Raw genomic sequence first — 27457 nt, forward strand, 5'->3', positions numbered from 1 at the left:
AAAATATGTATTCATTTAATTCAAAGGCAACAATACTCTAGACAGCTGTGGAAAAATATTGAGCATCAAAATAATATTTTTTTCTCAAAATCATTTGATTTCTCAAAGTACAATGTGTCGTCACTCTTGCTTATTTGTGACTGAATAAATTTAGCCCATGGTCTCACCTACACCATGTCCATCTTAAAATTGAAAATAATAATTGCAATAGGTGCTTATGCACCTTCAGTGCGTGGCCCCTAATAATGACCCCCCCCCCCCTTATTTTGTGCAAATAACAAGTAATATTGCAAGTAACAACTCCATATTCTCATGTTGATGCTTCATAACATTCCTGGTGCTTCTAGTTGAATGTGCTAATTAATATTCATTAGTCTGCCTTTTAGCAATTTAGTAAAGCCTAATGGGCAAGCTTCACATTACATAATGAATAATATTCATGAGCCAAGAATAAGCCTTGGTAGGATTTGTAGATTAATGTTTTGGCACAATCTGACTGAGCTTGGGAACGCCCATGGGCACAACAGTAAAATGCTGAGCAGTAGATCTGCTTCTAGTCTTAAGCTATTGTTTTGATTCGGAAACCCAGGTTCAAATCCCAACCTAAAATGTGTGTGTGTGTATATAGGTCCTTCTCAAAAAATTAGCATATTATGATAGTTCATTATTTTCCATAATGTAATGATAAAAATTAAACTTTCATATATTTTAGATGCATTGCACACCAACTGAAATATTTCAGGTCTTTTATTGTTTTAATACTGATGATTTTGGCATACAGCTCATGAAAACCCAGAATTCCTATCTCAAAAAATTAGCATATTTCATCCAACCAATAAAATAAGTGTTTTTAATACAAAAAAAGTCAACCTTCTAATAATTATGTTAAGTTATGCACTCAATACTTGGTCGGGAATCCTTTTGCAGAAATGACTGCTTCAATGCGGCGTGTCATGGAGGCAATCAGCCTGTGGCACTGCTGAGGTGTTATGGAGGCCCAGGATGCTTCGATAGCGGCCTTAAGCTCATCCAGAGTGTTGGGTCTTGCGTCTCTCAACTTTCTCTTCACAATATCCCACAGATTCTCTATGGGGTTCAGGTCAGGAGAGTTGGCTGGCCAATTGAGCACAGTAATACCATGGTCAGTAAACCATTTACCAGTGGTTTTGGCACTGTGAGCAGGTGACAGGTCATGCTGAAAAATGAAATCTTCATCTCCATAAAGCTTTTCAGCAGATGGAAGCATGAATTGCTCCAAAATCTCCTGATAACTAGCTGCATTGACCCTGCCCTTGATAAAATACAGTGGACCAACACCAGCAGCTGACATGGCACCCCAGACCATCACTGACTGTGGGTACTTGACACTGGACTTCAGGCATTTTGGCATTTCCTTCTTCCCAGTCCTCCTCCACACTCTGGCACCTTGATTTCCAAATAACATGCAAAATTTGCTTTCATCCGGAAAAAAGTACTTTGGACCACTGAGCAACAGTCCAGTGCTGCTTCTCTGTAGCCCAGGTCAGGCGCTTCTGCCGCTGTTTCTGGTTCAAAAGTGGCTTGACCTGGGGAATGCGGCACCAGTAGCCCATTTCCTGCACACGCCTGTGCACGGTGGCTCTGGATGTTTCTACTCCAGACTCATTCCACTGCTTCCGCAGGTCCCCCAACGTCAAGAAATCGGTCCTTCTCCACAATCTTCCTCAGGGTCCGGTCACCTCTTCTCGTTGTGCAGCGTTTTTTGCCACACTTTTTCCTTCCCACAGACTTACCACTGAGGTGCCTTGATACAGCACTCTGGGAACAGCCTATTTGTTCAGAAATTTCTTTCTGTGTCTTGCCCTCTTGCTTGAGGGTGTCAATGATGGCCTTCTGGACAGCAGTCAGGTCGGCAGTCTTACCCATGATTGCGGTTTTGAGTAATGAAACAGGCTGGGAATTTTTAAAAGCCTCAGGAATCTTTTGCAGGTGTTTAGAGTTAATTAGTTGATTCAGATGATTAGGTAAATAGCTCGTTTAGAGACCCTTTTCATGATATGCTAATTATTTGAGATAGGAATTTTGGGTTTTCATGAGCTCTATGCCAAAATCATCAGTATTAAAACAATAAAAGACCTGAAATATTTCAGTTGCTGTGCAATGAATCTAAAATATATGAAAGTTTAATTTTTATCATTACATTATGGGAAATAATGAACTTTATCACAAAATGCTAATTTTTTGAGAAGGACCTGTGTATTTATATATATATATATATATATATATATATATATATATATATATATATATATATATATATATATATACTTTTTAAAAAAATTTTTTTTTTAAATAAGCTAAAGCTTACTTGACAGCAACTTAACTTGACAGTCAGTGATGACAATGCTTTTTCGTTGTAGGGAAAAAAGCAGCTTTTTAATTATCACTCCTTTTGTGTTCCATGTGACAAAAGTCTTACAAGTTTGGAGCCATATAACAGATAATAAAAGAATTTTGGTTAAAATCAAATGGAACACCTGAAAATGTGAGGGAATTTTAAAACTTTTCTTTCCAGGCTTGGAAAAGTCGTGAAAATTCATAAAATGTTGAAAAATCATGGTAATTTCCATAGTGAATAAACATTTTTATAGCTATGCACTAAATTCTAAAAATTCTTATTTTTATTTTTTTTATCGTTTTTCATCAATTTTGGAAGACTGGAAAAGTCATGGTAAAGTGATAGAGAAGTCATGAAGATGTGGACCAAAAGTTGTGGGGACCCTATTCATGGAGAAAATTTAAATGTGAATGGGGATAATTTATGGCATAGCATTTTAGGCAAACATAGTTTGACCATCAAAAATAATCGTGCAAGTTACAGATAATTATTTAGAGCAAGCTGCAACATCTGCTTGGCTGTAAAATCTGAGGAGGAATGTGAATGTGTGGTGAGGATATGTTGTGGCCTGTGTGTGTTTCAGGTACAGCTACCAGGAATGAAATGGGTGGACAACCACAAAGGAGTCTTTAATGTAGAAGTGACCGCAGCCTCCTCAGTTCACACACAGGTAATGAAATAAAAGAAAAGAAAATCAGAAGAAAAAAAAACATTGCATGCATATATAAGTCTATTTACATGCTTATTTCACCTTCTGTATGTAGGATCCACACCTGGATAAGTTCTTCACACTTGTGTATGTTCTGGAGGAATACTCGTTTCCTTTTCGGCTGAAGGATGTTATTATCACAGAGGCGAATATAGAGGCGGAGCTGAAGGCCAGCATGGCCGGTCTTAAGGGCGCGCTGTTGGACACTTGCGTGCGCTTCCTGCATCAACTGATGAGCAAGCTCATACTACTAATTGTACACCCTCCTGTTATAGCAGGACAGATCGGTTAGTAACACTGGTCACTACTAATATGACCTTTTTTATACACATTTCGGTGTTTCCTTGTGTAATCCATTACCTCTCCTTCCTCCAAATGCAGTGAATCTTGGCCGAGCTGCCTTTGAAGCCATGGCCCTGCTGGTAAACCAGATCCATAAGAACTTGGAGGGAAACCAGGACCATCACGGTCGTAACAATCTGCTGTCCTCCTACATCCACTACTGCTTCCACTTGCCCACAACAGAGCCTTTATCTCCCCCTGCTGGTGAGGGAGAAATACAACTCAAATGGTTTACATGTCATGTTCACGTGTGAGATTTGAAAGGCGTGTTATGCAAGATATCTTTCGTGGAAGAGATTGTGTGGGTTTGAAACAACGGTTCATTTTTAAGTCTTAATTTTTAAATGCCCTAAGTTATTGAACCATGGCTAAAACTGTATCTAACCTTTAAGGCATGCTGATTCATTTCTCTAGGGCTCACTGTTTATGTATTGAAAGTAACGGATCCACTAGCATTTTTGCTCGCACTCATTCGACCTTTAAAGCAGGATGCTTTTTTGAGTTAATTCATTGAGAGCGCCGCTCTTCCTCTTTCAGTGGGAGGTGCATCATATGAGCTCCCCATCCAGTATGCCACGCTCTCTAGGGCGATGGGAAGACCCAGCAGCCTGCTACTGGCCCGCTCCAAGAGCATTAGTAACTCGAACCCCGACCTGGCCTCCACACCAGTCACCCCTGATGAGGAGGTGCAGAGAATCATTGCCAGCAAGGTAGGCGGCTCTTCCTCTGGCTTCTGATTGGTTGTTCAAGTTACTGCAGTTTGCTACGCTTTATCCTGTGTTTTTCTCTACCTTTACATGGCAGCTACAAAGTACTTTGTGTTTAGAGTGTTTAAAAAAAACTTGAATTGATTTTTTTCTCTCTTTTCTTGAATACAATCTTTGGGAAAAATTAAAGCTAATCATTGGTAAAGATATTTAACAACAAATTTGATTAATTATTCAGTGTCATCATGCTATTTCTGTGGATAAAAGGTCATAAGCATATATTTGTAACATTAAAAATGTGTAAAAAAAAAAGCCTTTTTATTTGATTAATTGAGAAAATAACAGATTGATTAATTGATTCATTCAAATAATTCAATATTTGCATCCCTACTCTGTCATGTGCTGGAGCTAGAGGCTTCGAGATTGACTTTGACATGTTTACTGTGGCATCTGTTGATCGCTCTGCTAATAATTGTACTATGTTTTTTGCTGTGGGACCCTCCTTCACTGTGCCTCTTGACTTTTTCCCACCCTCCTCTAAATTAAATCTGCTCCCGCACTCCGTCCCCTCCCTGTGACGCCTCTTTGTGGCTGTTCTGCCTCCCCTGTGTGGCACTGTGGTTTGTGTTTGTGTCGTCGGCGGATAAGCAGGGAATAGACCGCTCACATTCCTGGGTAAACTCTGCTTACGCTCCAGGGGGCTCGAGGGCTGTGCTCCGCCGGAACCCCAACTCCAGCTGTGAGCTCAAGCAGGTGCCAATCAAACCCTATACCCTAACGTCCTTCCCTACTGCCTCTAACCATACACCCTAATAGAATTCACTTAACCCCACATATAACATAACATTATTCATTGCCATCTCAAACCCTACAACCTAATATGTCCTTTTACTCTCTTAACGGACAATTCCGGCCAAAAATGAACCTATGGCTAAATAACACATGGGTACAGAGTCGACCGTTCTATGGGATGCGTTTTCATGATAATCGAATGTACCCAGTTTTAATGTTAGTTTTAGTTTAACCACAGATTAGCTTATAACGCTAGTGTATGGGGCATCGAATAAGTATGAATAAAAATCGCTAGTTAATACCACTAACAAGGCTCAAAATAGCCCCACACTAACACGGTAGCATAATTTGGGTCTCTACCTGCAAACCGAAGCATTGAGTACTTTGTAAGTGTACAGAGAGTTTAATAAGAAGATACTTTATAAAGACAGTACACTTCGCGTATACAAGCAGGAGCCAGTCTCGACCAGTCGAACCACGAACCCCGTGCTACGTGAGCTGAACTGTGACTATCGACCAGGACGAAGCACGGCGTTCATTTTTGGGCCGGATTTGTCCTTTAAAACAAACAACCTAACTTGACCTATAACTGTCTCAATACAGCTTTTTACAGTCTCAAACCTTTAACCCTAACATTAGTTATTACTATATAAAATGTTTAACCCTATCATTAATTGTTACGGTCTCAAACTCTTAACCCTAACATTACTTGTTACTTTCACAAACTTTGAACTCTATTATAACCCTATCATTACTTGTCACTCTCTCAAATCCTTAACCATAACATTACTTGTTACTGTCTCAAACTCTTTACTGAACATTACTTGGTACTGTCTCAAACTCTTAACCCTAACATTACTTGGTACTGTCTCAAACTCTCAACCCTAACATTACTTGGTACCGTCTCAAACTCTTAACCCTAACATTACTTGTTACTTTCACAAACTTTGAACTCTATTATAACCCTATCATTACTTGTCACTCTCTCAAATCCTTAACCATAACATTACTTGTTACTGTCTCAAACTCTTTACTGAACATTACTTGGTACTGTCTCAAACTCTTAACCCTAACATTACTTGGTACTGTCTCAAACTCTCAACCCTAACATTACTTGGTACCGTCTCAAACTCTTAACCCTAACATTACTTGTTACTTTCACAAACTTTGAACTCTATTATAACCCTATCATTACTTGTCACTCTCTCAAATCCTTAACCATAACATTACTTGTTACTGTCTCAAACTCTTAACCCTAACATTAATTGTTACTAACTCAAACTCTTAACTTTACTTGTTGTTACTTGTTGTTCATTCTCAACTTTTACATGCTAGCAAGTCGAAGTCTTCCAGCAGTACACCATATCATCCTGTACTCTCTCGTTGCCTTCACTCTGGTATTACTTCTGTAATCGTACTCCGTAATCTTGTGCCAGCTCCTCTGCTGCTGTCCATTTGGCTCTGTCTTTGTAAATGTGTGTCTATGTCTGAGTGTGTATAAGCATTTGTCTAGAAGGTTGTGTGTTCATGCCTCCTCCTCTTCTTCAGTCAACTCATCTCTCTTTCCTTTGTCTGCTGTCCTTCTCCTGCCTTGGTAGGAGTCTAGTTACCATCGATACCAACATATATATTTAGTGTAACCCAATGCAGTTAACTACTACAGTGTCTATTCTAGATGCTCATATCCACCCGTACATTATTTTTAAAGAATTATTATTACTACTATTATTATTATTATGGAGTGCTTGATTCTGATGTTTTATTCAAATGTTTTGTACCATTGCAAAATTGTGTATTTGAAAACCAGCTTGCTACATGGATGATGATAGTTTCTTGTCTCTTGTAGCACTCTGACATCTTTTTCTTCTCGCATATTAAAATAATTTCAAATTATCAACCAATATTTCTTTATATAATTCTATACTATCTGGCTAATTACACAGCTTTGCACCAGTCTACTTGTTATCAGTCAGTTAACCATAAAATCAAACCCTTCAGGATTATACAAGTCCTCAATCACCCTGTCAGGGCTTATTTTGCATTAATGACCAGCTGACTGTACATTATCCTTAACATAGCATGAATTAAGTTTGGTGGTTTTGAGTTTGAAAAATGAGGGTTTGTGCATCCAGCAGGCATTTTTATCCCTCTTCCTTCTCTCTTATCTTTCTGTCTTCCATTCTTCATCATCATCTTGAATGTTATCATCATCACCATCATTCTTCTGTTCACCCACTGGTCTACAGGCCAGTGAGCGTGCAAGTAATCGCATGTCTGCCTTCATCGAGACTTCCTCCATTCTCTGTCCTCCCTCCAGGCAGGTCGCCAAGAAGGTAGAGCACATATTCATTTACTCACCCATGCACTCTCCTGTTTAATCATTCCTTCATTTGTTCATTTATGTACTCAACCATTCATTGAGGCACTTTATCTCGTACCCCATTTTATTTCAATGTTGTGATCCTGCCTTTATTGTGTGTGGTTCAGAAAATCTTCATGGGGTCATATTTTGTAATAATGCTCTCTGCGTTCAGTTACTTCATGAAGAGTTAGCTCTCCAGTTGGTGGTGAGCACCAGTACCGTGAGAGAGGCGTCTCTGCAGCAGGCCTGGTTTTTCTTCCAGCTCATGGTCAGTCACATTTACATTTACATTTAGTAATTTAGCAGACGCTTTTATCCAAAGCGACTTACAACTGAGGACTAACGCAAGCGAGTCATCGTGAAGAGGCAAGAACAACGAAAGAAGTGCTCAAAATACAAAGTTCAGACATTGCTCGGAGTAGGAAAAAAAAACAGCCAAGGGAGGATTTAAAGGAGAAGAAAAGTGTTTTTTGTTTTTGTTTTTTTTGTTAAGCACTCACGGAAGAGATGAGTTTTTTAGTTGTCAGTCAACCTCCAACCATGCGCATTATTTACATCAATAACTCAAGTCAAGTCACGTTTATTTAAATAGTGCTTTATACAATACAGATTGTTTCAAAGTAGCTTGACAGTAGTGAACAGAAAAATGACTGTTAATGTTGCAAAATTCATCATTTATGGTGCAAAATAAGTCAATTATGTTGCAAAATTCATCAATTATAAAACAAATTTCATCATCTCTACAGAAGATAATAGTTGTCTCATTCTGATGGATGTGTCCTCTGGAGGTCGCATTTGTCGGCATTGAGGCTGCCTCATTTCAGTAAAGTTACCGTTATATTCCAAAGTCATAAAGAAATTGCAACAATTTACGCTTCACAAGGGTTAACAACAGTTAATTTTATAATAGTTACTTATCTGAATTGACCTCCGGAGAACGCAGCCTTCGAAACGAGACCCAGCTTGTGTCATTATTCAGCTAATTTAGTTCAATGCTTTTCCATTTCATGTCACTGTTCATAAATTTTGAAACGAGTTCAATTCAGCTCTACAAACGACAATAGTGTCATTATTCAGTTCAAGTCAGTTGAGTGTTGATTCAGTTCAGGTCAATTACAATGTTGATGTTCTCAAGTTAATGTCATTTTCCTGCTTAGTTCCTTTAATATTTTGTTCTCATCCGAAATGTGTCAGTGGATAGTGAATATTTATTGTCTTTTAAATGTAGTTCACCCAAAATGAAAATGTTAATTTACTCAACATTATGTTATTTAAAAATGAATGATGATAGAATTAAAATTGTGTGAACTATCCCTTTTTAGTTCCAGTGAATTATTTCAGCTGAATTATTTCAGAATTATTCTCAATTATTAATATTTAAAAAAAAAATGTAAACCTAGTGTTTGGTTTATATACAGCAGAATGAAAGTTTAAGATGCTATCACTCATTATTCTATGTGTGATAACAGGTGAAGAGCATGTCCCATCATCTGTTCCTGTCCTCACGCCTGGATGTGCCCCGCCGCCAGCGCTTCCCAGACCGCTTTGTGGATGACATTGCTGCTTTAGTATGTGCCATAAGCGCAGACATAGCCAGCAGATATCAAAAGGTAAAAGAGCAGCGGATCTCATTTTACTGCTGGAGGAACACAGACCTCATGTAGATAAGAGGAGGTTTGAGACTTTATGATGGTTTCTACTCTGTTTTATGACTGTATACTTTTGTTATGAATCAACAGGAAGCATGCTTATCTCTGTCTGAGCCAATATTCGTGTGTGTTTCAGGATGTTGAGCTTGTGGAGAGGTTAAACAGCAGCTTGGCCTTTTTCCTCAATGACCTGCTGTCTCTCATGGACAGAGGCTTTATTTTCAACCTTATCCGCTCATATTATAAACAGGTACTTGCACAGACACACAAGCATGCATCCTTTGCGTATTTTGCAATGTAGCTTTCCCATTATGGTCGATACAACTAAATTAGCTTTTAAAGTGCCCCTATTATGCTAGTTTAAAGGTTCCTCATTTTGTTTTGGAGGTCTCCTACAATAGATTTACAAAGTCAAAAACCACTTGAATTGTTTCACAATACACATTGTACATCACCTCATTAATTCTCAAAGAGTCTGAAAACGGTTCGTTTGAAGATTCAGTCGCTCTAAACCCCTCCGTGGGCCTACTCTGCTCTGATTGGTCAGATGGCCCAGTCTGTTGTGATTTGTCTACCGCTTGCAACACGTGTCAAAAACGAAGAGCCTATTATCACATCTGAATTTTAGCTCGGGAGGCTTCCTCAGCACTTTGAAACAGTGAATTACAAACAGTAATGATGCCATCACTTTTACCGTATCAATTCCAGTGCAAGTCCTCATCCTTTGGAAGTGCATGCAAAGTGGATTCATTTAAATTCACTTCATTTCTCACCCACTTTGATCTTTAAAACTTTGTAGACCTTTTACATTAATAAACAGCTATTACACCTTTACATACTGCATGAAAGGTAATATTCAAAAAAGCATAGTAGGGGCACTTTAAAATGCTGACTACCCTATAATCTGAATGTATGCTTAGATATAATGTTCTTAACCATCATTAGATCATCATTATGCCATGATCACTATATTATGTACACAAAAATATATATTTTAAATAAAACTCAGTTTATCGCCTGCTTTCTTTGGCACAATGTTCATTTGATTTGACAAATACTCTTCTATAAAAAGCCTTATTTACAATAAAAGCTGTATTTGCACTGAAAAGAATGACTTAAAAGAATGAAATCAAAATTGAAGTTTTTTGGCTATTAGTATGAATATGTTAGTCTTACTGTCATCTTTAAGCTAGTGTGCTCCAAAACAATGGTAAAATTCACATTTAGAAGATATAAGCATTCAAAACTCTCTTCTGCCCATTGGATCAATGATTTTGATAACATCACTCTGCACTTCAGCTTCTCATCAGAATTTCTGTCCAATTAAATGCTCTCTAGAATCTAAAGTGTCCCGCTCCCATATAGACGCTGAATCTGCGGCTAAAATCAGTCACTTGTTCATACATTTACTATTTTCTACATGGTGAATGGCACATAGTGCACTATACAGGGGATGGGGAGCGATTCAGACAGTGTACATATGCTTTCCATTGGGGTGAATGAAGTCTGGTTTCACATTAGTGTCAAACAAACCATTAAAATGGAGGAGAAACAGTTAGATATTAGAAGGAAACTGCTGCTTTACCGAGATCACGGCCCTGGTTGAGCTGTGATATAAAATGAAACGCTATTGGCTATTTTTAAAAAGGGGGAGGAGCTGTTCAAATGTCCCACCCTGTCTTCCTGTTTCAGTGGAAATTACATAAAGACATAGAATAATACTGCGCTTTTTATGGCACTTCAGTGAGCCTTTAATTTAAATGCTTATGCTAGCACACATAATACCTGGTTAAAATAGATTGCTGGTGGTTTAGTGAACAAGACATAAAACACTACATGAAAATGTGTCACAGATGTTCATGATTTTGCCCTAGAACATTTCAGATAACAGTTTGGTGCATTTGTGTCTGCAGATTAACAATAAGCTCCACACAGCGCAGAACCCCAGCTCTCTGACAGCGCTGAGGATGGACTTCATTCGGATCGTCTGCAGTCATGAGCACTACGTCACCTTGAACCTGCCCTGTGCCACCCTCAGTCCCCCCGCGTCCCCCTCACCCTCCACATCCTCCACTACCTCTCAGGTACACACACACACACTCTAACACAGTTGAAAAAACCCCAGTAATTGCTGTTATCGTAAATGTGCTGCTTTTTCCGCATGCAGTGCAAATTCTATTTAGACCTATTTATATGCAGTCTTTCATGTGATGACCACAAAACTCCTGTAAAACCTGGTAACATTCACACAATACATGGAAGTGTATCAGACAGGGAAATTATGTAACTATCTGTAAAGCAGGTTTTTTTTCCTCCTGCTTCAGAGTAATACTCTACCATTCCAAAGGGGTCAGTAAGCTTTTTTAAATGTGTTTATACAGGTCTCTTATGCTCACCAAGGCTTAATTTATACAAAAATAGGCTTCATTTGATCAAAAATACAGTGAAACTTTGAATTTATTAATTTATTCCTGTGAGGGTAAGGCTGAATTTTCAGCATCATTAATAATTCAGCACATGATCTTTCAGAAATCACTCTAATATGCTGATTTGATGCTCAAGAAACATTATCAATGTTGAAAACTGTTGTGCTGCTTCAAATTGTGTAACTGATAATTTTGGTCATGATTCTTTAATGAAAGAAACAGCATTTATTTGAAATAGATTTTGTTTTACATTATAAATGGCTATACTGTCACGTTTGTTCAATTTAATATGCCCATGCTGAATAAAAAGGATAAGAAAATCTTACTGACCCCAGTGTACATTTTAGTACTTTTAACAAAAATATGGCTTTCATGTTTCTGTTTTAACATTTGTGCCATGTTTACTTCAAGTTTAAGTGCATTACTGTGCACGACCACAATTTAGAATTTTTAATAAACAAAAATTATGAAGAGAGATGAGCTGGAATAATTTTCAGTGGTAACTGAGATTATGCCACAAATGCATTTTTTTCAATAAACATAATCCGTCTGAGATGAAGGAGTTAAAGGAATAAGAAATGATACAAGATTAAGTGTGAGGGATGTTATTAGACCCTGCAGGCAGATTTACTTTACTCCTCAAGCTTGACAAGTTCAGTGGCTAAAATTGAATCCGCTCTCGAGAGCTGGGTGTTCATGTTGGATTAGGGAGAGTGCTCTTTCTTCTACAAATCTGTATATAAACTGACAACAGTCACATAATCGTAGTTGTAGTGTCAGTGCTGTAGAGTTTCCTGATTTGTTTGTAAGTGTGTGGTAAAGTCTTTCTCACTGTGGAGAATAAATCCTCTCATGATGGATGTTATGTTGCTGTCTGCCACATTATATCAAGCTGGACACACTCAAAGGAGTTCCCTTAGGAAATAAAGTGCACTTCACTATAGTATGGCGCTTCTGAAGCAGACATGTTCTGTGTCTTCTCTCGTAGAGCTCAGCGTTCTCCAGTCATGTTCAGGATCAGGGTGTGGTCAGCATGTTCGAACTGTCGGTGCCGTTCCGCCATCAGCATTTTCTATCTGGCCTTCTGTTGGCTGAACTGTCACTCATCCTTGAGCCAGATGGAGAGGGGTGAGAAACGTTCCTACACAAGTATTTTACTAGGGATACACATTTAGACATTTTCATGACAGTAGCTGATTACTTTCATCTTATGGTCAATACAATTTGGTATAAAAATTTATTTTTTATTTTTTATAATATACACAAATTAACACAATTTTGTTGTAACAATGTCACAATAAAATAAAAAAATCAGGTTCACTCAAAGTTCACATTCACAATGCCAATTTTGATTCCATAGCTAAAGGCTGGAATGCACTACATGACTTTTGTCCCACTTTGCAGACTGGAGGAGTCGATGCTAGTTGTCGAATGCCATAGGCTGTATGAAATTGCCCCCTATTCCCTCATTCACTATTCTCTACATTACTCCACTTGAAGGAGCGAATTCGGACACTGAGCGCGCCGGAAGGGCTGCCAATTTTGCATAGGTTGTGCTTGCTGTTTAATAATCATTTAAAACTTATTTAAAAGCTTACAGTCTGGCAGCTCCAGTAGTAATGTACAAGCCTTAATTAAACAATTTAATAATCAATTAAAGATTAATTTACACCTGTGTGAAATTACACTACAGCCACATTGGACCAGCGTTTTGGAAGATGGATGGATGATTTATCTGCGGATAGTATTTATTCATACTATAAAGAACGTTGTGAAGTTAAAATTCAAACGTATTCAAACGTAGACAGTATGCGATTTCAGACACAGTGACCGTTTTCCTTTGTCACACATCTCTTAGCATCAAGGCACCTGTTTTTGCAGTTTGTTTTATTCAGAATGACTTGAACGTCTGGTTATGTGTGATCCTCAGTTGTTTAGTGCTGTTTTAGTGATGCCTAGTGTTTAAAAATAGTTTTATTTAAAAGCTTTGTAGTGCATTCCAGCCTTAAAAGAAATATCCGGATGACTTTTATTGCTTTAACTTTGTCAAAGTCAGTTATTCAAGTAAACAGTCAAGCATGAAAAAAAGAAGCAAAGAACAAGCTATGGAACAAATAAATTTGATCCTATTATTAGCATGATTTGCTATGTGAAAGATCGTCGTCATTTACTCACCTTCAAGTTGTGAGTACCTGAATGAGTTTATTTCTTCTGTTGAACACAAAAGAAGATATTTTTAAGAATGTTGGTAATCAAACAGTTGATGGACCCCATTGACTTCCATAGAATGAAAAAAAAACGCTATGGAAGTCAATGGATACTGTCAACTGTCTGGTTACCAACATTTGTCAAAACATCTACTTTTGTGTTCAGCAGAAGAAAGAAACTCATACAGGTTTGGAACAACATGAGGGTGAGTAAATGACTCTCCCTTAGACACAACAGGACTTTAAAAATGCATGGACTCTCTAACTCTGTAATCACACAGCTCACACCTCTCTCTCTCGTTCTCAGTGTGTTCTTCCTCCACAAGAAGGCCATTAGTGCTCTGCACACTCTGCTGTGCAGTCACGATGCGGACCCCCGCTACACAGACCCTCAGGTGCGCTCACACATCGCCCAGCTCTACCTGCCACTCATCCCCATCGTCATGGAGACGCTGCCCCTTCTCCACGACTTCACCGGTTAGTGAGATCCTTTGAGCCCAGTGCCCACAATAGAGCAGTCGGCTTATCTCTTCTTCGGTTATTTATATGAACACTTTGTTTATGACTTGAATAGTTTTCCAAAGGTCAGAGCTCTGGAGAGTCATTAAAAACTGAACAAAAGTCCCATTTCAGCCAAGATCTGTATCTCTCCACCTTTGTATGTCCCAGACACGTCCCCACAGCGGGTACGTCACGCCTCGGCGCTCGTCGACGATAACGACCCAGACAACGGCACCATCAGCCAGTCTGTTGCCATGGCGATAGCTGGCTCACCCCTCCCCCATTCCAAAGCCAACCCCTTCACTCTGCCGTCAGTGGTGAGTACCCACTCGCTAATCACCATTAATAAGTCCTGTTATGATTATGAATGAAGACTGTGAACTTACACTACTGTTCATAATTTGTAATGTTTTTAAAAGAAGTCTTTTGTGATTACTGTATTTATTTGATCAAAGTTTCAGTAAAACAGAAATATTGTGAAATATTATTTCAATTTAAAATAACTATTTTCTATTGTAATATATTTTGAAATCTAATTTATTCCTGTGATCAAAGCTGAATTTTCAGTGTCTTCAGTGTCACATGATCCTTTAGAAATCATTCTAATATGATGATTTGATGCTTAAGAGACATTTTTGATTATTAGCAATGTTGAAAACAGTTGTGCTGCTTGATATCTTTGTGTATTTTTAATTTTTTTTTACTTTTTTGATTCTTTGATAATAGAAATAGAAATTGTTTTGTAACATAATGCCACTTTTGACTAATTTAATGTGTCCTTGCTGAATAAAAGTATTAATTTCTTTTTAAAAAAATGTTACTTACCCTTAACATTTTGAACAGTAATGTATTTTTCAGAATTGTGGCATAGCAGTTCACCTGGTTCTGGTCATATTCCCCAATTTCACATCACATCACATCACTCTCCTCTTTTCTTTTTTTTTATAAATAAAAAAAATCCCCAAAATAAGAAAATACCTTTTAGAAATAAATAAGCTATATTTATGCACATACAGTTTATTTTTTGAGTCCACATCTTTTACCCATGCTGCTGTTCTAGAAGAATAAATAGAAAAGACAAACAACAGAAATAGAATTACTTGTGATAGTTCATGGTCTTCTGGAATTTTCCCTCAAGTTCAACTGAATGAGGTCACAGCTGCAGTGTCTTAATATCACCACTAGAGGAGCCCTTCACAAACACACACACACACACACACACACACACACACACACACACACACACACACACACACACACACACACACACACACACACACCTACTCCTGCTCATTCTGTCTGCTACAGTACCGCCCTCCTCCACAAGTGTGGGATTTATTATATACTCCTTCCCCTGAAGGTGTACAACACTGTTTCCTGTCCATTAGTGAATATTAATGGCAAGCGTATGGCTGAGAAAATTAGCGTGTTTATTATACATATGGGTGTGTAAGGAGTGGACATCCTCTGTATATGCCTGTCCCAAACAGGCTGTCGGATGTGATGTCTAATCAAGCCCGGCTTTGTTGTGTTTTTCTGTTTTCTGTGAGTGTATAGTAAATGTGTTTGTGTTTGTTTCTCGGTCAGGCGGGCCGTCAGTGTAGCGCCCTCTCTGCGGAGTGCAGCAGGACGCTGCTGGTTTGTTTCCTGTGGGTGTTGAAGAATGCAGACGCAGGGCTGTTGGAGCGATGGGTGTCAGACCTGTCTGTGCCACAAATCAACCGAATGCTTGATCTTCTTCACCTCTGTCTGTCCTGTTTCGAATACAAGGTACATCCACAATCCCCTCTTATCTTTTTAAGTTAGTGGGTTAATATGGATCTCTCAATGTCAGTGAATGTGAATACATTTATAATATTTAAAGGGTTAATACACCCAAAAAATGAAAATGATTCCATAATTTACTCATCCGAGGTGTATATCACTTTCTTCTTTCAGCTTAATATGATCGGAGTTATATTAAAAAATATCCTGGCTCTTCCAAACTTTATAATGGGAGTGAATAGTACCTTAGATTTTGAAGCCCAAAAAAAGCACATCCGTCCATCATAAAAGTACTCCATACGGCTCCAGGGGCTTAATGGGGTGCGTTTTTGTAAGAAAAATATCCATATTTATAACTTTAGAAACTATAATCACTGGCTTCCGGTAACGGCCGTACACAAGTCTAGTTCCGGCAGAAGGTTTCAAGGCAGCAATCTTAACTATGTCCCTTTAGGGGCTCTGTAGAATGAGTTATTCATTTTCCATGCCTTTCCAAATAAGGTATGCAGCTTCAGGCACATCCCTAGTCTCAATAATGACTATTTGGTGTTTAGAAACATGGCCCGTCTAGTCAAAGTAGGATTGTTACGTTTTTTTCTTTGATACCAAAGGAACAGTAAGAATACAATTTGAGAAAGTCAATCAAACATTGTACTGTTTCTGAAAAAGTTGCACCTGCCACTTTCCCCTAACTTTTTTTTTTTTTATCTGAAAAAATCTGATTATTTTAAATGTAAACTTTTTTTTTTTATCCACGTCTGGGGAGTTATTCTAATAATAATAACATATTTATTTGAAACTGTATTTTGTCAAATAAAAAAATATTTTTTTACTGAAATGTTTTATATATTGGAGGGAATACATAAAAATGCTAATGTAATGTTCCCACATGACAGGACTGCGATTGTTATATGAGTGGCACCTTTCTGCAAATATTTTTTTAATAATTTTTTTTATGAATGCCATGTACTGGTTTACAGAGAGGCTGATATTAAGGCTGGGCCAGTTTAAAACTATAATTGTCTGAACGTCCTGTTTAATTCCAAGGGCTAGAAAATGGTACAAAATCATTGTAAGCAGGACCACAGAAGATAAACAAGTCATATGTTAGATAAACACATGACCCCTTTAACATTCACAAAAATAAGTTTCTTCTGTTAAAACACTAGAATTTTGACTAGATTTTTTTGTGTGTTGGATGTTAACATGTTTTGATCGTCCTGTTCATTGTGCCTCTTCTCAGGGGAAGAAGACCCTGGACAGGATCAACAGTGTGACCTTTAAGAAGTCTCAGGACATGAAGGCCCGTCTGGAGGAGGCCATACTCGGCACCATCGGAGCAAGACAGGAGATGGTCCGCCGCTGCAGAGGTACGACAGATGCTCTTTTGGTACTTCTGCCCAAGTAAATGTTGATGCATTGAATTTGTCATTCATCTCTGGTCCTGTGCGTTCCTCAGAGCGGAGTCCTTACGGAGGTCAGGAGAATGTCCGCTGGAGGAAAAACGTCACTCACTGGAGACAGAACGCAGACAGAGTGGATAAGTGTGTCTTTTTTTTTTTCTCTCCCTTTTTGAATATCTTTCCATTGCTGTTTAGATTGGACATCTGAATGCCGGTGCTGTAACTGTCAGTCGACTTAATGAATCACGTAATCACAGGGTACATGTGCAGTTGTGTGTGTGTGTGTGTGTGTGTGTGTGTCAGTCAGATGGACACTATGAATAGCTTACAGTAAACACTGTCTCTGCGCAGAACCAAGGCAGAGATGGAGCAGGAGTCGGTAGTGGATGGAAACTTGGCAACAGAAGCTGCTCTCATAGCCCTGGACACACTGGAGATCATCGTGAAAGTAAAGGAGACATTGTTGCTCACATTTGAATGCAGTTCCAACAGATACCATGCATTACATCCGTGTATCATAGATTAAAAGTGTTTGTGTGTGTGTTTGCATCAGACGGTGGTGATGTCAGAGCTGAAGGAGAGTGTGTTGAGTGGTGTGCTGAGAGTCCTCCTTCACAGTATGGCAGGAAACCAGAGCGCCCTCTTCCTGCAGCACTGCTTCAGCACACAGAGAGCTTTGGTCTATAAGGTTTGTGTCTGGCTAACCCTAAACCCTGAGTTTTGAACATTGGTGCAAAACCCTTCCTGCATCAGGGGTGTTAGACAAAATACTATAGCATTTGTGTATCAGCCATTTATTGGTTATAGTTCATTTGATTAATATAATTATCAGTTTATTGGTATCAGCCAAAACTTTTAATGCAAAACTCTACACTGTAAAAAATGATTGTGATTTTAACGGTAAAAGTGAAAAACTGTTAATTGGTTAACAGAAAGTTTCCATACTCTTTATGGTAAATAACTGTGATAGATCTAACAGTAAACTTAATAATACCATTAAATTTACAGTTTTTGGAAGTGAAAAACAAGAAGTCATTGTATAATTTACAGCGAAAAAAACGTAAATTGACATTCCAACAATTCCCTGCGTGACATTTCACATTTGATTTATTTTTGTCAAAATAACTGTTTCTTCATATTTTTCTAATCAGTTATGTACATTATGTTGTTAAATTAATGTTAATTGCATTTTTAAAATTTCATGCGTTTCATGTGTTACCATGATGGTGTTTAGTGTTTGTGTGAATGACACATTGTGTGCAGCTTCTATATAGTAATAATTTTCTTGTGAAAAAGCTGCATGTGATGAGCTAACAGATATTGGTACTTCAATAGTTTGGTGAATTAACATTATATCAGATAATGAAATCTGTAATGAAGTCTGTAAAACCTAAAATGTTTCTACCGTAATTTTTACAGGAAATTTCTGGCAACCACAGCTGCCATTTTTTTACTACAGATTTTTTTTTTACAGTGTAATTATTCATGCTGTTTATTTTTGTCTTTTGAAAATCATTGTTGTGAAATAAAACTTAGGACTTTTAGACTTTTCTTAGTTGTTCGGGTCAGCTCTGTGTAGACACGGCCTCTTATTTTACATAGATCACGAAGGAAAGTGTAGAAGAAGCTAAGCTTTGCACGTGTTTCTGTAGTTCCCAGAGATGTTGTTTGAGGAGGACACTGAGCTTTGTGCAGACCTATGTTTGCGGTTACTGCGTCACTGCAGCAGCAGCGTGAACTCCGTGCGCAGCCACGCCAGCGCCTCCCTCTACCTGCTCATGAGACAGAACTTTGAGATCGGCAACGTAAGACACAATGTCACATTAAACTCTGATACTTGATTCAGATTTCTCCTACAAAGATGTGATAAACCAAATCAAATCCTGTGTCTTTCCTCCCGATCTGTAGAATTTTGCCCGTGTGAAGATGCAGGTCACCATGTCTCTGTCTTCACTCGTGGGAACCTCTCAGACCTTCAACGAAGAGCATTTGCGGCGCTCTTTAAAAACTATCCTCACGTATGCTGAGGATGACCTGGAGCTCAGAGATTCCACCTTCCCTGAGCAGGTATCAAACACTTGAATCTGGGTGGCCAGCTAAAAGGTTGTAGGTTCGAATCCCACATGGGGACCCAAACGCCACCACTAATGTGCCCTTTAACCCTAAAAACCCTATATATATATATATATATATATATAATATGTGTGTGTGTAAATATACTTTTTTTTAAAGATTTGTTTCTATAGGTTTAATAAACTATTCCATTAAAAAATATATATTTGTCTGACAATTATAATTTTAAATACCAGGCTTTAAGGATAGATTTTTATACAATTTATATCTACCATAAAAATGATGCTTTCTAGGAGAGTCACTAATATGATGCTAATGTTCTGCTGTCGTCTCTGTAGGTTCAGGATCTCGTCTTCAACCTCCACATGATTCTCACTGACACTGTGAAGATGAAGGAGCACCAGCAGGACCCAGAGATGCTCTTAGACCTCATGTACAGGTCAGTGCTCTCTCTCCATGAAGCCCAAAGGACGTCTAATGTGGCTCCTGTGCTGTATGTGAAGGTGGCTCTTCTCTTTGTGTAGGATTGCTAAGGGCTATCAGAACTCTCCAGATCTGAGACTCACCTGGCTGCAGAACATGGCAGGGAAGCACTCGGAGAGAGGGAACCATGCGGAGGCAGCACACTGCCTGGTGCACAGCGCCGCCCTGGTGGCCGAGTACCTCAACATGCTTGAAGATTGCCGCTACCTCCCCATCGGCTGTGTGTCCTTCCAGGTAAATGCTCCGTGTGTTTAGGCTTGATTGATAAAAAAAAGCGTGAAGAATGCTTGAAGAATTTTTTTTAAATTATCTAAAATGTTTCTTCTGGGCCGGTTTTGTTATTGTTAACTAAAACTGTTAAAATTATTTTCCAATAATTGAAATAAAGCTTTATATTACAAATGTTGCCTGTCAAACTAACCAAAATAAGTTGGAGTACTAAAATGACTAAATCTGACATAAAAATATATTAAAGCTATATAGAAATATATTAATAAAAACGATTGAAAAATGACAAAAACACATGACCAAATTGCTAAAACTTTATTTATTTATTTATTTTACTAAATATGGCGGGGAAAAGAAATGAAAAATACTATAATAGTATAGTAATAATACAAAATTATTTTTTTATTTTTTTGTATGTAAAAAAATCAAAAAAGTCTGGTAATTTGAAAAATCTAATTTCCCGTCGCAAATATACTTTTTTTATAGTTAAGGTTTGCTCTTTAATGTTTAATTTGGTAGAACTCTTTATCCAGTATTCATTAAGAACTGAAAAAGTCATGGAAATTAACCGGTGAAAAGGGGAACTCTGGTAAATAATCTAACTCTTGCATTTGCATTTTACAGTCAAATGTTTACACAAAAATAATTAAAAAATATGATTTTTTACTTTAATGAAAATAATTATCTCATTGCAGTATTTATACTAATCATACCATATTTATTTGCAAACATTATATTACGTCAAATAAAAATGACAATTTATTAGAATAATGTTTATAAATTAATAATGCTTTAATACAAATGTTTTAGATGTATAGAGAGGAATAAATTGAACAAAAATCGATCCGAATAGATTTTTAGTCTCTTTGACACTTGAATTGCATTTCACAGAGTATTTCGTCCAATGTGCTGGAGGAGTCTGCGGTGTCTGATGATATCCTGTCCCCAGAAGAGGAGGGCATCTGTTCAGGGAAGTACTTCAGTGAGTCAGGGCTCGTGGGACTTCTGGAGCAAGCAGCTGCCTCGTTCAACATGGTGAGAGCTCACGGAACCTGAGAGCATCCAAGGGAATAAAAGGGATTTAGACTTGTTTTTAAGTCAGCGACACACATTTTTGTGGGATTATTAGTGCAGTGAAGGCTGACTGTAGTTTCTGTCTCTCCTCTAGGCCGCCATGTACGAGGCCATAAATGAGGTTTATAAGATCCTCTGTCCCATTCACGAGGCCAACAGAGACTTTAAGAAGCTCGCTTCCATCCACGGTAAACTGCAGGACGCCTTCAACAAAGTATACAATCAGGTTTGTTGCCACAGGAAGAAATGTCTCCAACAAGGTCCAAACAATCTTACACGGTTTCTGGAGGCAGTATGTTGAATGGCTATTTCAGTAGTATTCATTGTACATTCTTAAATAGGCAACTGTTATTTCTTGTAAATAAATATATCCTTTTATCCTGGTTAATTTGTCTGCTGCTTCGTTCAGTATTAGAACCACAGTAATAAATAATAATAAATAAATTAGTGTTATTTATTAGTAATAAAATTGCAATGCACTTTTTTAGATTATGTGAACAAGTTTCGCAGTGATTGCTGACTTAGTTGCATTATGTGAAATTGGCAGTTGGACAGAAATCATTGTGCTGATGTATTATTTAAAATGTCATTTTAATTAAATTTATCGATTTAGCTACATGATATCCTGATCTTATCAGAAACTTGAATTGCTCAGATGGTGGGAAAAATTCTGTACTCCAGATTTTACACATGGGATCAAATTGACCAAAATGCTCCTTTCTGATATTGAACGTAGTTATTATATTGAGAGGTGTGGGTTACCATGGTAACCGCTGTATTTCTGCTTTTCCATAAGCACTACCAACCGTCACAGTTAATTTGCATGAATCAGCATCTGCAGTTTTTGTTCAGACTAATTATATAAAACATGCATAATCATTTATTAGGCTGAAATGTGAGGTTTATCATTTTATCTTAGTTTTATTCAATTATTTATTATCTGAGCTGTAAACTAATGGTTTTTTATGGTCATTTTAAAGTTTAGAATGTTATGCAGGTATGTTTATATTTTAATTGTAATAATTAATAGTAAATTATCCTACCAAACTAACAATCTTAATTGAAGTATATATATAACGAGAATTTGTGCTCTGGTTGGAACCGGTCTTTGTGCCAAGATCTGGACCACAAACACTGATTGCTGACCTCTGGTGCAAAGCTCTCTGTTATTGTAATGTGTGTGTGGTTTAGAGGTGTGATTGATGTCTTCTCTGTCTTGTCGGTGATGATGTGTCTCCTGCTGTGTCCGTACACAGAGTTCAGGATGGGAGGTAAGGCTGTTCGATCACACTGTGCTCCTGTATTTATCAGTACCATATGTTACAGTTTATGTTAGAAAAGAATTCTCTCCTCCACAAAAACTAACTGTCTCTGCTCTTTGTCTCTTTGTATTTCTCCGTCCATCTCCCCCTGTGCGGTCTGGATGTTTTCCTGGTGAGTGAACATGAACTTTGCTACCCAACATAAAATTCAAGCCGTTCCATCTCACTCTAAGGTTCACCATCTCTGACACACTTATGTAAGGCCATTTCACAAGAAGGGCAGCAGTCGGTGCCTCGAGCACATGTGTGCGCATTCAGATCCTGACTCCATGCCATCAGTGTTGTGTCCTTAAGCATGAAGCACACTAAAGTGATGTTATGTAGGCTTTTATGTGACACACAATGCTCTTCTCTCTCTTTACATGTCTCTCCATTGTTCCTGTCCTCAATGCTCAGGCCATAGAGGATGTTTGGCACCTACTTCCGTGTGGGCTTCTATGGATGCCGCTTTGGGGATCTGGATGAGCAGGAGTTTGTCTATAAAGAGCCTTCCATCACCAAACTGGCCGAGATCTCACATAGACTGGAGGTTTGTTTCTGGTCTAGAGAAATTATAATGGCTGTTGTTACTTTGTTGATAATACCATTATTTTTATTTTATTATTTCTTATAAGTAAAAATTAATGTTTATTAATATTAGTTGTAATTTAAGTAAGGGATCGTGTTAAATTGACGGTTATTTTTGTCAGTTGCAAAATTAAAGTAGTGCGTAAGATTACATTCATTTCAGTGAATGAATTATAGGATTTATTTGAATTAATTATCGAGAGAGATGATTACCTGGGTCTGTTGAGTGTCTCTCTCTAACAACAACAACGAAGCTGTGAGTTTAATTACTTCAAAAACAGCGCATTTTATTAATTAAAGTCACGGAGCAGCGTTGATGTGTTTCTGTGCTCCTGAATGTGTGTGGTCAACGCCATCTCCAATCTCTGTCTGTCTGTCTGTCTGTCTGTCGCTACATGTGCATTAAGCGGTTTTATTGCACACATTCCAGCCAATCAGAATCGAGTATTCAGAGAGACCATGGTATAATAATGTACTGACTTATAATTATAATACAATATTTAATAAATAATTATAAACTGCTATTTTTCTCAACATGAAATAGTAGAGCTGTTTTTTTTTTTACTTTATTTATTTTACATTGTTTCTAAAAAATTTTTTTTTTTTTAAATAGTTTTTTTTATGTTTGAAAGTGTCCTGCATTTTGAAAAAAGAAAGAAAGAGAAACACTGTTTACAATTTATATTAATTTTATGAGAAATTATTTGTAGTCCGGGGGGCAAATCGTGGGTCAATATCAGGACCGTGGTCCACCCATTTGTTTTTTGCATCTCAAATGATGCTTTTAATACAATTATTTGTAAGGAATATGCTTATTTCCTTTATAGGAATTTTACTCGGAACGATTTGGTGACGACGTGGTGTCGATCATCAAGGACTCCAGCCCTGTTGACAAGACCAAATTGGACCCCAATAAGGTTAGAAACGAACGCTAGTGCAGGACTGAAGGCCATATATATACATATATATATATATATATATATATATATATATATATAATATCTCCATATTGAAGAGTGCTGTGTATGATTATGTTACCCAGGCATACCTTCAGATCACATATGTGGAGCCCTTCTTTGACACTTACGAGCTGAAGGAGCGCATCACATACTTTGACAAGAACTATAACCTGCGCACGTTCATGTACTGTACGCCGTTCACGCTGGACGGTCGGGCCCACGGCGACCTGCACGAGCAGTACAAACGCAAGACCATCCTCACAACCTCCCACGCTTTCCCCTACATCAAGACCCGCATCAATGTCATCCACAAAGAGGAGGTGTGGGACGCTTCTGTTTTGGAGATTTGTAAATTGCTACAAGAAACAGGCTTTTCTAACTGCATTTCCTCCTCGCTACAGATCATTCTGATGCCGATGGAGGTGGCGATCGAGGATATGCAGAAGAAAACCCAGGAACTGGCCTTCGCCACCCATCAGGAACCTGCAGACCCAAAGATGCTCCAGATGGTGCTTCAGGGTAGTGTTGGCACCACTGTTAATCAGGTAACCTTTGGATTAAATGTTTTGTTTTCTGTTTTTCCAGTATGTCGGCTTGTTTGCGGATGTGAACCTGTACGTGTTGTCACACAGGGTCCGCTGGAGGTGGCTCAGGTCTTCCTGTCTGAAATTCCCGAGGACCCCAAGCTCTTCCGCCACCACAATAAACTGCGCCTCTGCTTCAAAGACTTCACTAAAAGGTGGAGTGACTTTCATGCACACTTTCCTGCACACAAGCACGCACACTTTTTAGCAGAGTTGGAAACGTTTAGTGATTCATTTGTTTCTTAATGCTTTGATTAAAAATCCTGCCAATGTTCAACTTCATATGTGATTTTAACAAATCATAATTCATTTACTTTTAGGGTTTAAAATGATTCACTAGCAAAAGTAATTTGAATGAGAATATAATATTTAATTAAATCAATTAGTTTATGACCAACTGGTGACAGTTTTTAACTCTCTTTTTTTTGGGTCTTTTTAAGTGTTACTTAACTCATTTTTGATGCTATAAACTTATTTTTCCTGCTTAAGATACATATTAAAGAGAAGTATTTTGAGATTTGTCTATAAGCATTTGAAGATGTTACTGAAGCAAATCGCTTTTCACTGTATCAAATCCAATTGAATCTGTGTGAATTTGGAATATTTGCTTTTGAATTAAGTAAAAAAGCAATGAATCAAAAATTGATTTGCTTTGGCCTTGGTTTTGATGTTTATGGTCCTAGTCATGATCACAGTCTATTTCCATTTAAAGCTGACAATTACTTGATCCACATATCAACATGGTATCTGAACGAATACTATACGTAGAGATTCAGTGTTTGGTTTTTTAACCTACTAACTTACAGTATTGTTGACTCAGGTGTGAGGATGCTCTGAGGAAGAACAAGTCTCTGATTGGCTCAGATCAGAAGGAATACCATCGAGAGATGGAGCGGAACTACACTAAACTGAGAGAAGCTCTGTTTCCCCTTATCAACCGGAAAATTCCTCAACTCTATAGACCGCTGCCTCTGCCAACCACACCGACACAGAGGTAACGCCACACACTCCTCACTCACCCAAACACCAGCCCCTTAAGCATGTACACTTATTTGTTACGTTTTGTGGTTTTATCTGAAATAGATGATAGTACAAAAATAGAACAGGTCATCACAGCCTGGTTACTTGTCAACTAAACCCATCTGACTAATTAAAAATCTGTGCACCCTGACTCATGCTAGTTGTATAGCAGCCAATTACTCTTAAACAAAACAATTGTGTGTGTTATGAGACTGTCTTAGCTTTAAACAGCATGTTCACAGACTGTGTACTAATATAAAAATGAATCTGCATTCAATACATTTTTTTTTATAAAATTTATAATAATTTACATGTATCATAATATTAATGTTTTTAGTTAAATATAATTTTGTATTAAATAATTAGTTAAATAAGAAATAACAAAAATAATAATATTCAAGTCAGCATGAAACGGAAGTTGCATTAGTCTTTTCTTTCCTATTGTGACGTATATCCGAGTGAAACTGCTTCTGGAATGGCGGGACTTGATTTTCTCCATCGGGAATTGATTGCGTTGTGCGTTGCTTACTAAATGGCGGCAGATCTGGATGACAGTTTGCAGTAGAGATGCGAGGATGGGCTATTATTTCATCCGCAACCGCATCACAAAACTCATCCGTCCACCATCCATCCGCACCAACGTTTTTGACCAATTTTCCCGCCCGCCATCCACTGATACAAGGCGCTGCTGATGACAGCCGCGAGACTAGAAACCGCCCGCCACCCGCCCGAATTTAATTAAAAAAAAAAAATTTCCGTCACGTCATCCGCCTGATCCGCTGTTTATCCGCGGAGTCCGCAGCTATAACCGCCAACCGCGCATCTCTAGTTTGCAGTCAGTTGTGGAGGATATTTAGTCCCAGACACGCGTCATGAAGTAAACTGGAGAGGAGTGTACATGAATTTTAAAAATATATAATAATTACGCACACAGAAAAATCATTCATAATAAACACTGCAACATTCTGTAAAAAAAATAATAAGAATCGTCCATTTTGATTTCATTGTGACTAACAAATAATAATGCTCATCATCATCAGTACTTTTGTTCATTATGTGACCCAAGCCGGGATAAAGGAGGGTTGAGCGTAGGGCTTGCAATCTGGTCCCGTAAAAAATTCTTATTCCTAAAGAAATGACAAGAAAGCAGAGCTCAGCAGTGTTTCGGAGGGTCGTTGTTCATGATGGTGACCCAGCGCCTGATGTGAGCGTCCTGTCAACCATGAGAATTGTAAATAATAATACTGTGTTAACATCTATTTTTGCTATACAATATTTTAATTTCTGTTATTTAAAAATTGTATGCAATTTTGAAAGTGTCTATTCACCTTTGGTTGAGACAATGTACTAATATAATACAGTTCGAACTACATTCAATAAATAAATAATAATGTTTACGAGAAATGAAATACCTATATCATAAATTTATAATTGTTAGTAGTATTATTATTAATAATAATACGGTAAAACAAAATTATGTAATAAATGAAAATAAAATGAATGAAGGCGTTGTCTGTTTACCTTTTAAGACAATTAAATAATATACAGTTGCATCTTCAAATATGAATAAATATCAAGTAAACTTATGTAATGACAATAAAAATATGAACATAAATAATAGTATTAATATAATAATTCAATTAAAATAACAGAAACATACTGTTGAGGCAACATACTAATATACAGTTCTACATTCAATAAATGAATATTAATGTGTATAAGTTTAGTGCATATATTATAATGATAATAATAATAAATTAACAGTAAATATTAAGCAGTTCTGTTAGGTGTCTTTTGTTTTTCCCCATCCAAACCACACTTCCTGTAGTGCATGTTCACTGGCTGTCAGAGCCAGGACCACCATGAGTCACCAGAGGGGATTTGTTCAAATCATGGATCTATTCTTAC

At 37.7% G+C, this 27457-nt stretch overlaps 1 protein-coding gene across 6 annotated transcripts in view; it reads left to right on the forward strand.

Annotated features, from left to right (window-relative positions):
• Positions 1-27457, forward strand: part of dock6 (dedicator of cytokinesis 6) — a 53373-nt gene that overhangs the window by 24530 nt on the left and 1386 nt on the right. Inside the window, exons 19-49 of one of the 6 annotated variants that reach the window (XM_077213432.1) lie at positions 2961-3047; positions 3142-3373; positions 3468-3632; positions 3966-4138; positions 4787-4888; positions 7174-7260; positions 7462-7557; positions 8759-8899; positions 9075-9188; positions 10852-11022; positions 12353-12492; positions 13879-14048; positions 14241-14389; positions 15660-15842; positions 17080-17206; positions 17296-17380; positions 17591-17687; positions 17793-17927; positions 18892-19044; positions 19148-19306; positions 19651-19751; positions 19837-20029; positions 20915-21058; positions 21192-21323; positions 22354-22368; positions 22823-22948; positions 23814-23903; positions 24029-24265; positions 24347-24490; positions 24578-24684; positions 25350-25523. In XM_077213432.1, the coding sequence (XP_077069547.1) occupies positions 2961-3047; positions 3142-3373; positions 3468-3632; positions 3966-4138; positions 4787-4888; positions 7174-7260; positions 7462-7557; positions 8759-8899; positions 9075-9188; positions 10852-11022; positions 12353-12492; positions 13879-14048; positions 14241-14389; positions 15660-15842; positions 17080-17206; positions 17296-17380; positions 17591-17687; positions 17793-17927; positions 18892-19044; positions 19148-19306; positions 19651-19751; positions 19837-20029; positions 20915-21058; positions 21192-21323; positions 22354-22368; positions 22823-22948; positions 23814-23903; positions 24029-24265; positions 24347-24490; positions 24578-24684; positions 25350-25523 (4229 nt within the window). Of the gene's footprint in view, positions 1-2960; positions 3048-3141; positions 3374-3467; positions 3633-3965; positions 4139-4786; positions 4889-7173; positions 7261-7461; positions 7558-8758; positions 8900-9074; positions 9189-10851; positions 11023-12352; positions 12493-13878; positions 14049-14240; positions 14390-15659; positions 15843-17079; positions 17207-17295; positions 17381-17590; positions 17688-17792; positions 17928-18891; positions 19045-19147; positions 19307-19650; positions 19752-19836; positions 20030-20914; positions 21059-21191; positions 21328-22353; positions 22369-22815; positions 22949-23813; positions 23904-24028; positions 24266-24346; positions 24491-24577; positions 24685-25349; positions 25524-27457 lie in introns of all 6 variants that reach the window. The other 5 variants (XR_013196851.1, XM_077213434.1, XM_077213433.1 and 2 more) reach the window with 5 other exon arrangements.

The sequence above is a fragment of the Siphateles boraxobius genome, unplaced genomic scaffold, assembly GCF_051911475.1.
Source record: "Siphateles boraxobius isolate OS27281-9 unplaced genomic scaffold, OSU_SipBor_1 66, whole genome shotgun sequence".
Lineage (NCBI taxonomy): Eukaryota > Metazoa > Chordata > Actinopteri > Cypriniformes > Leuciscidae > Siphateles > Siphateles boraxobius.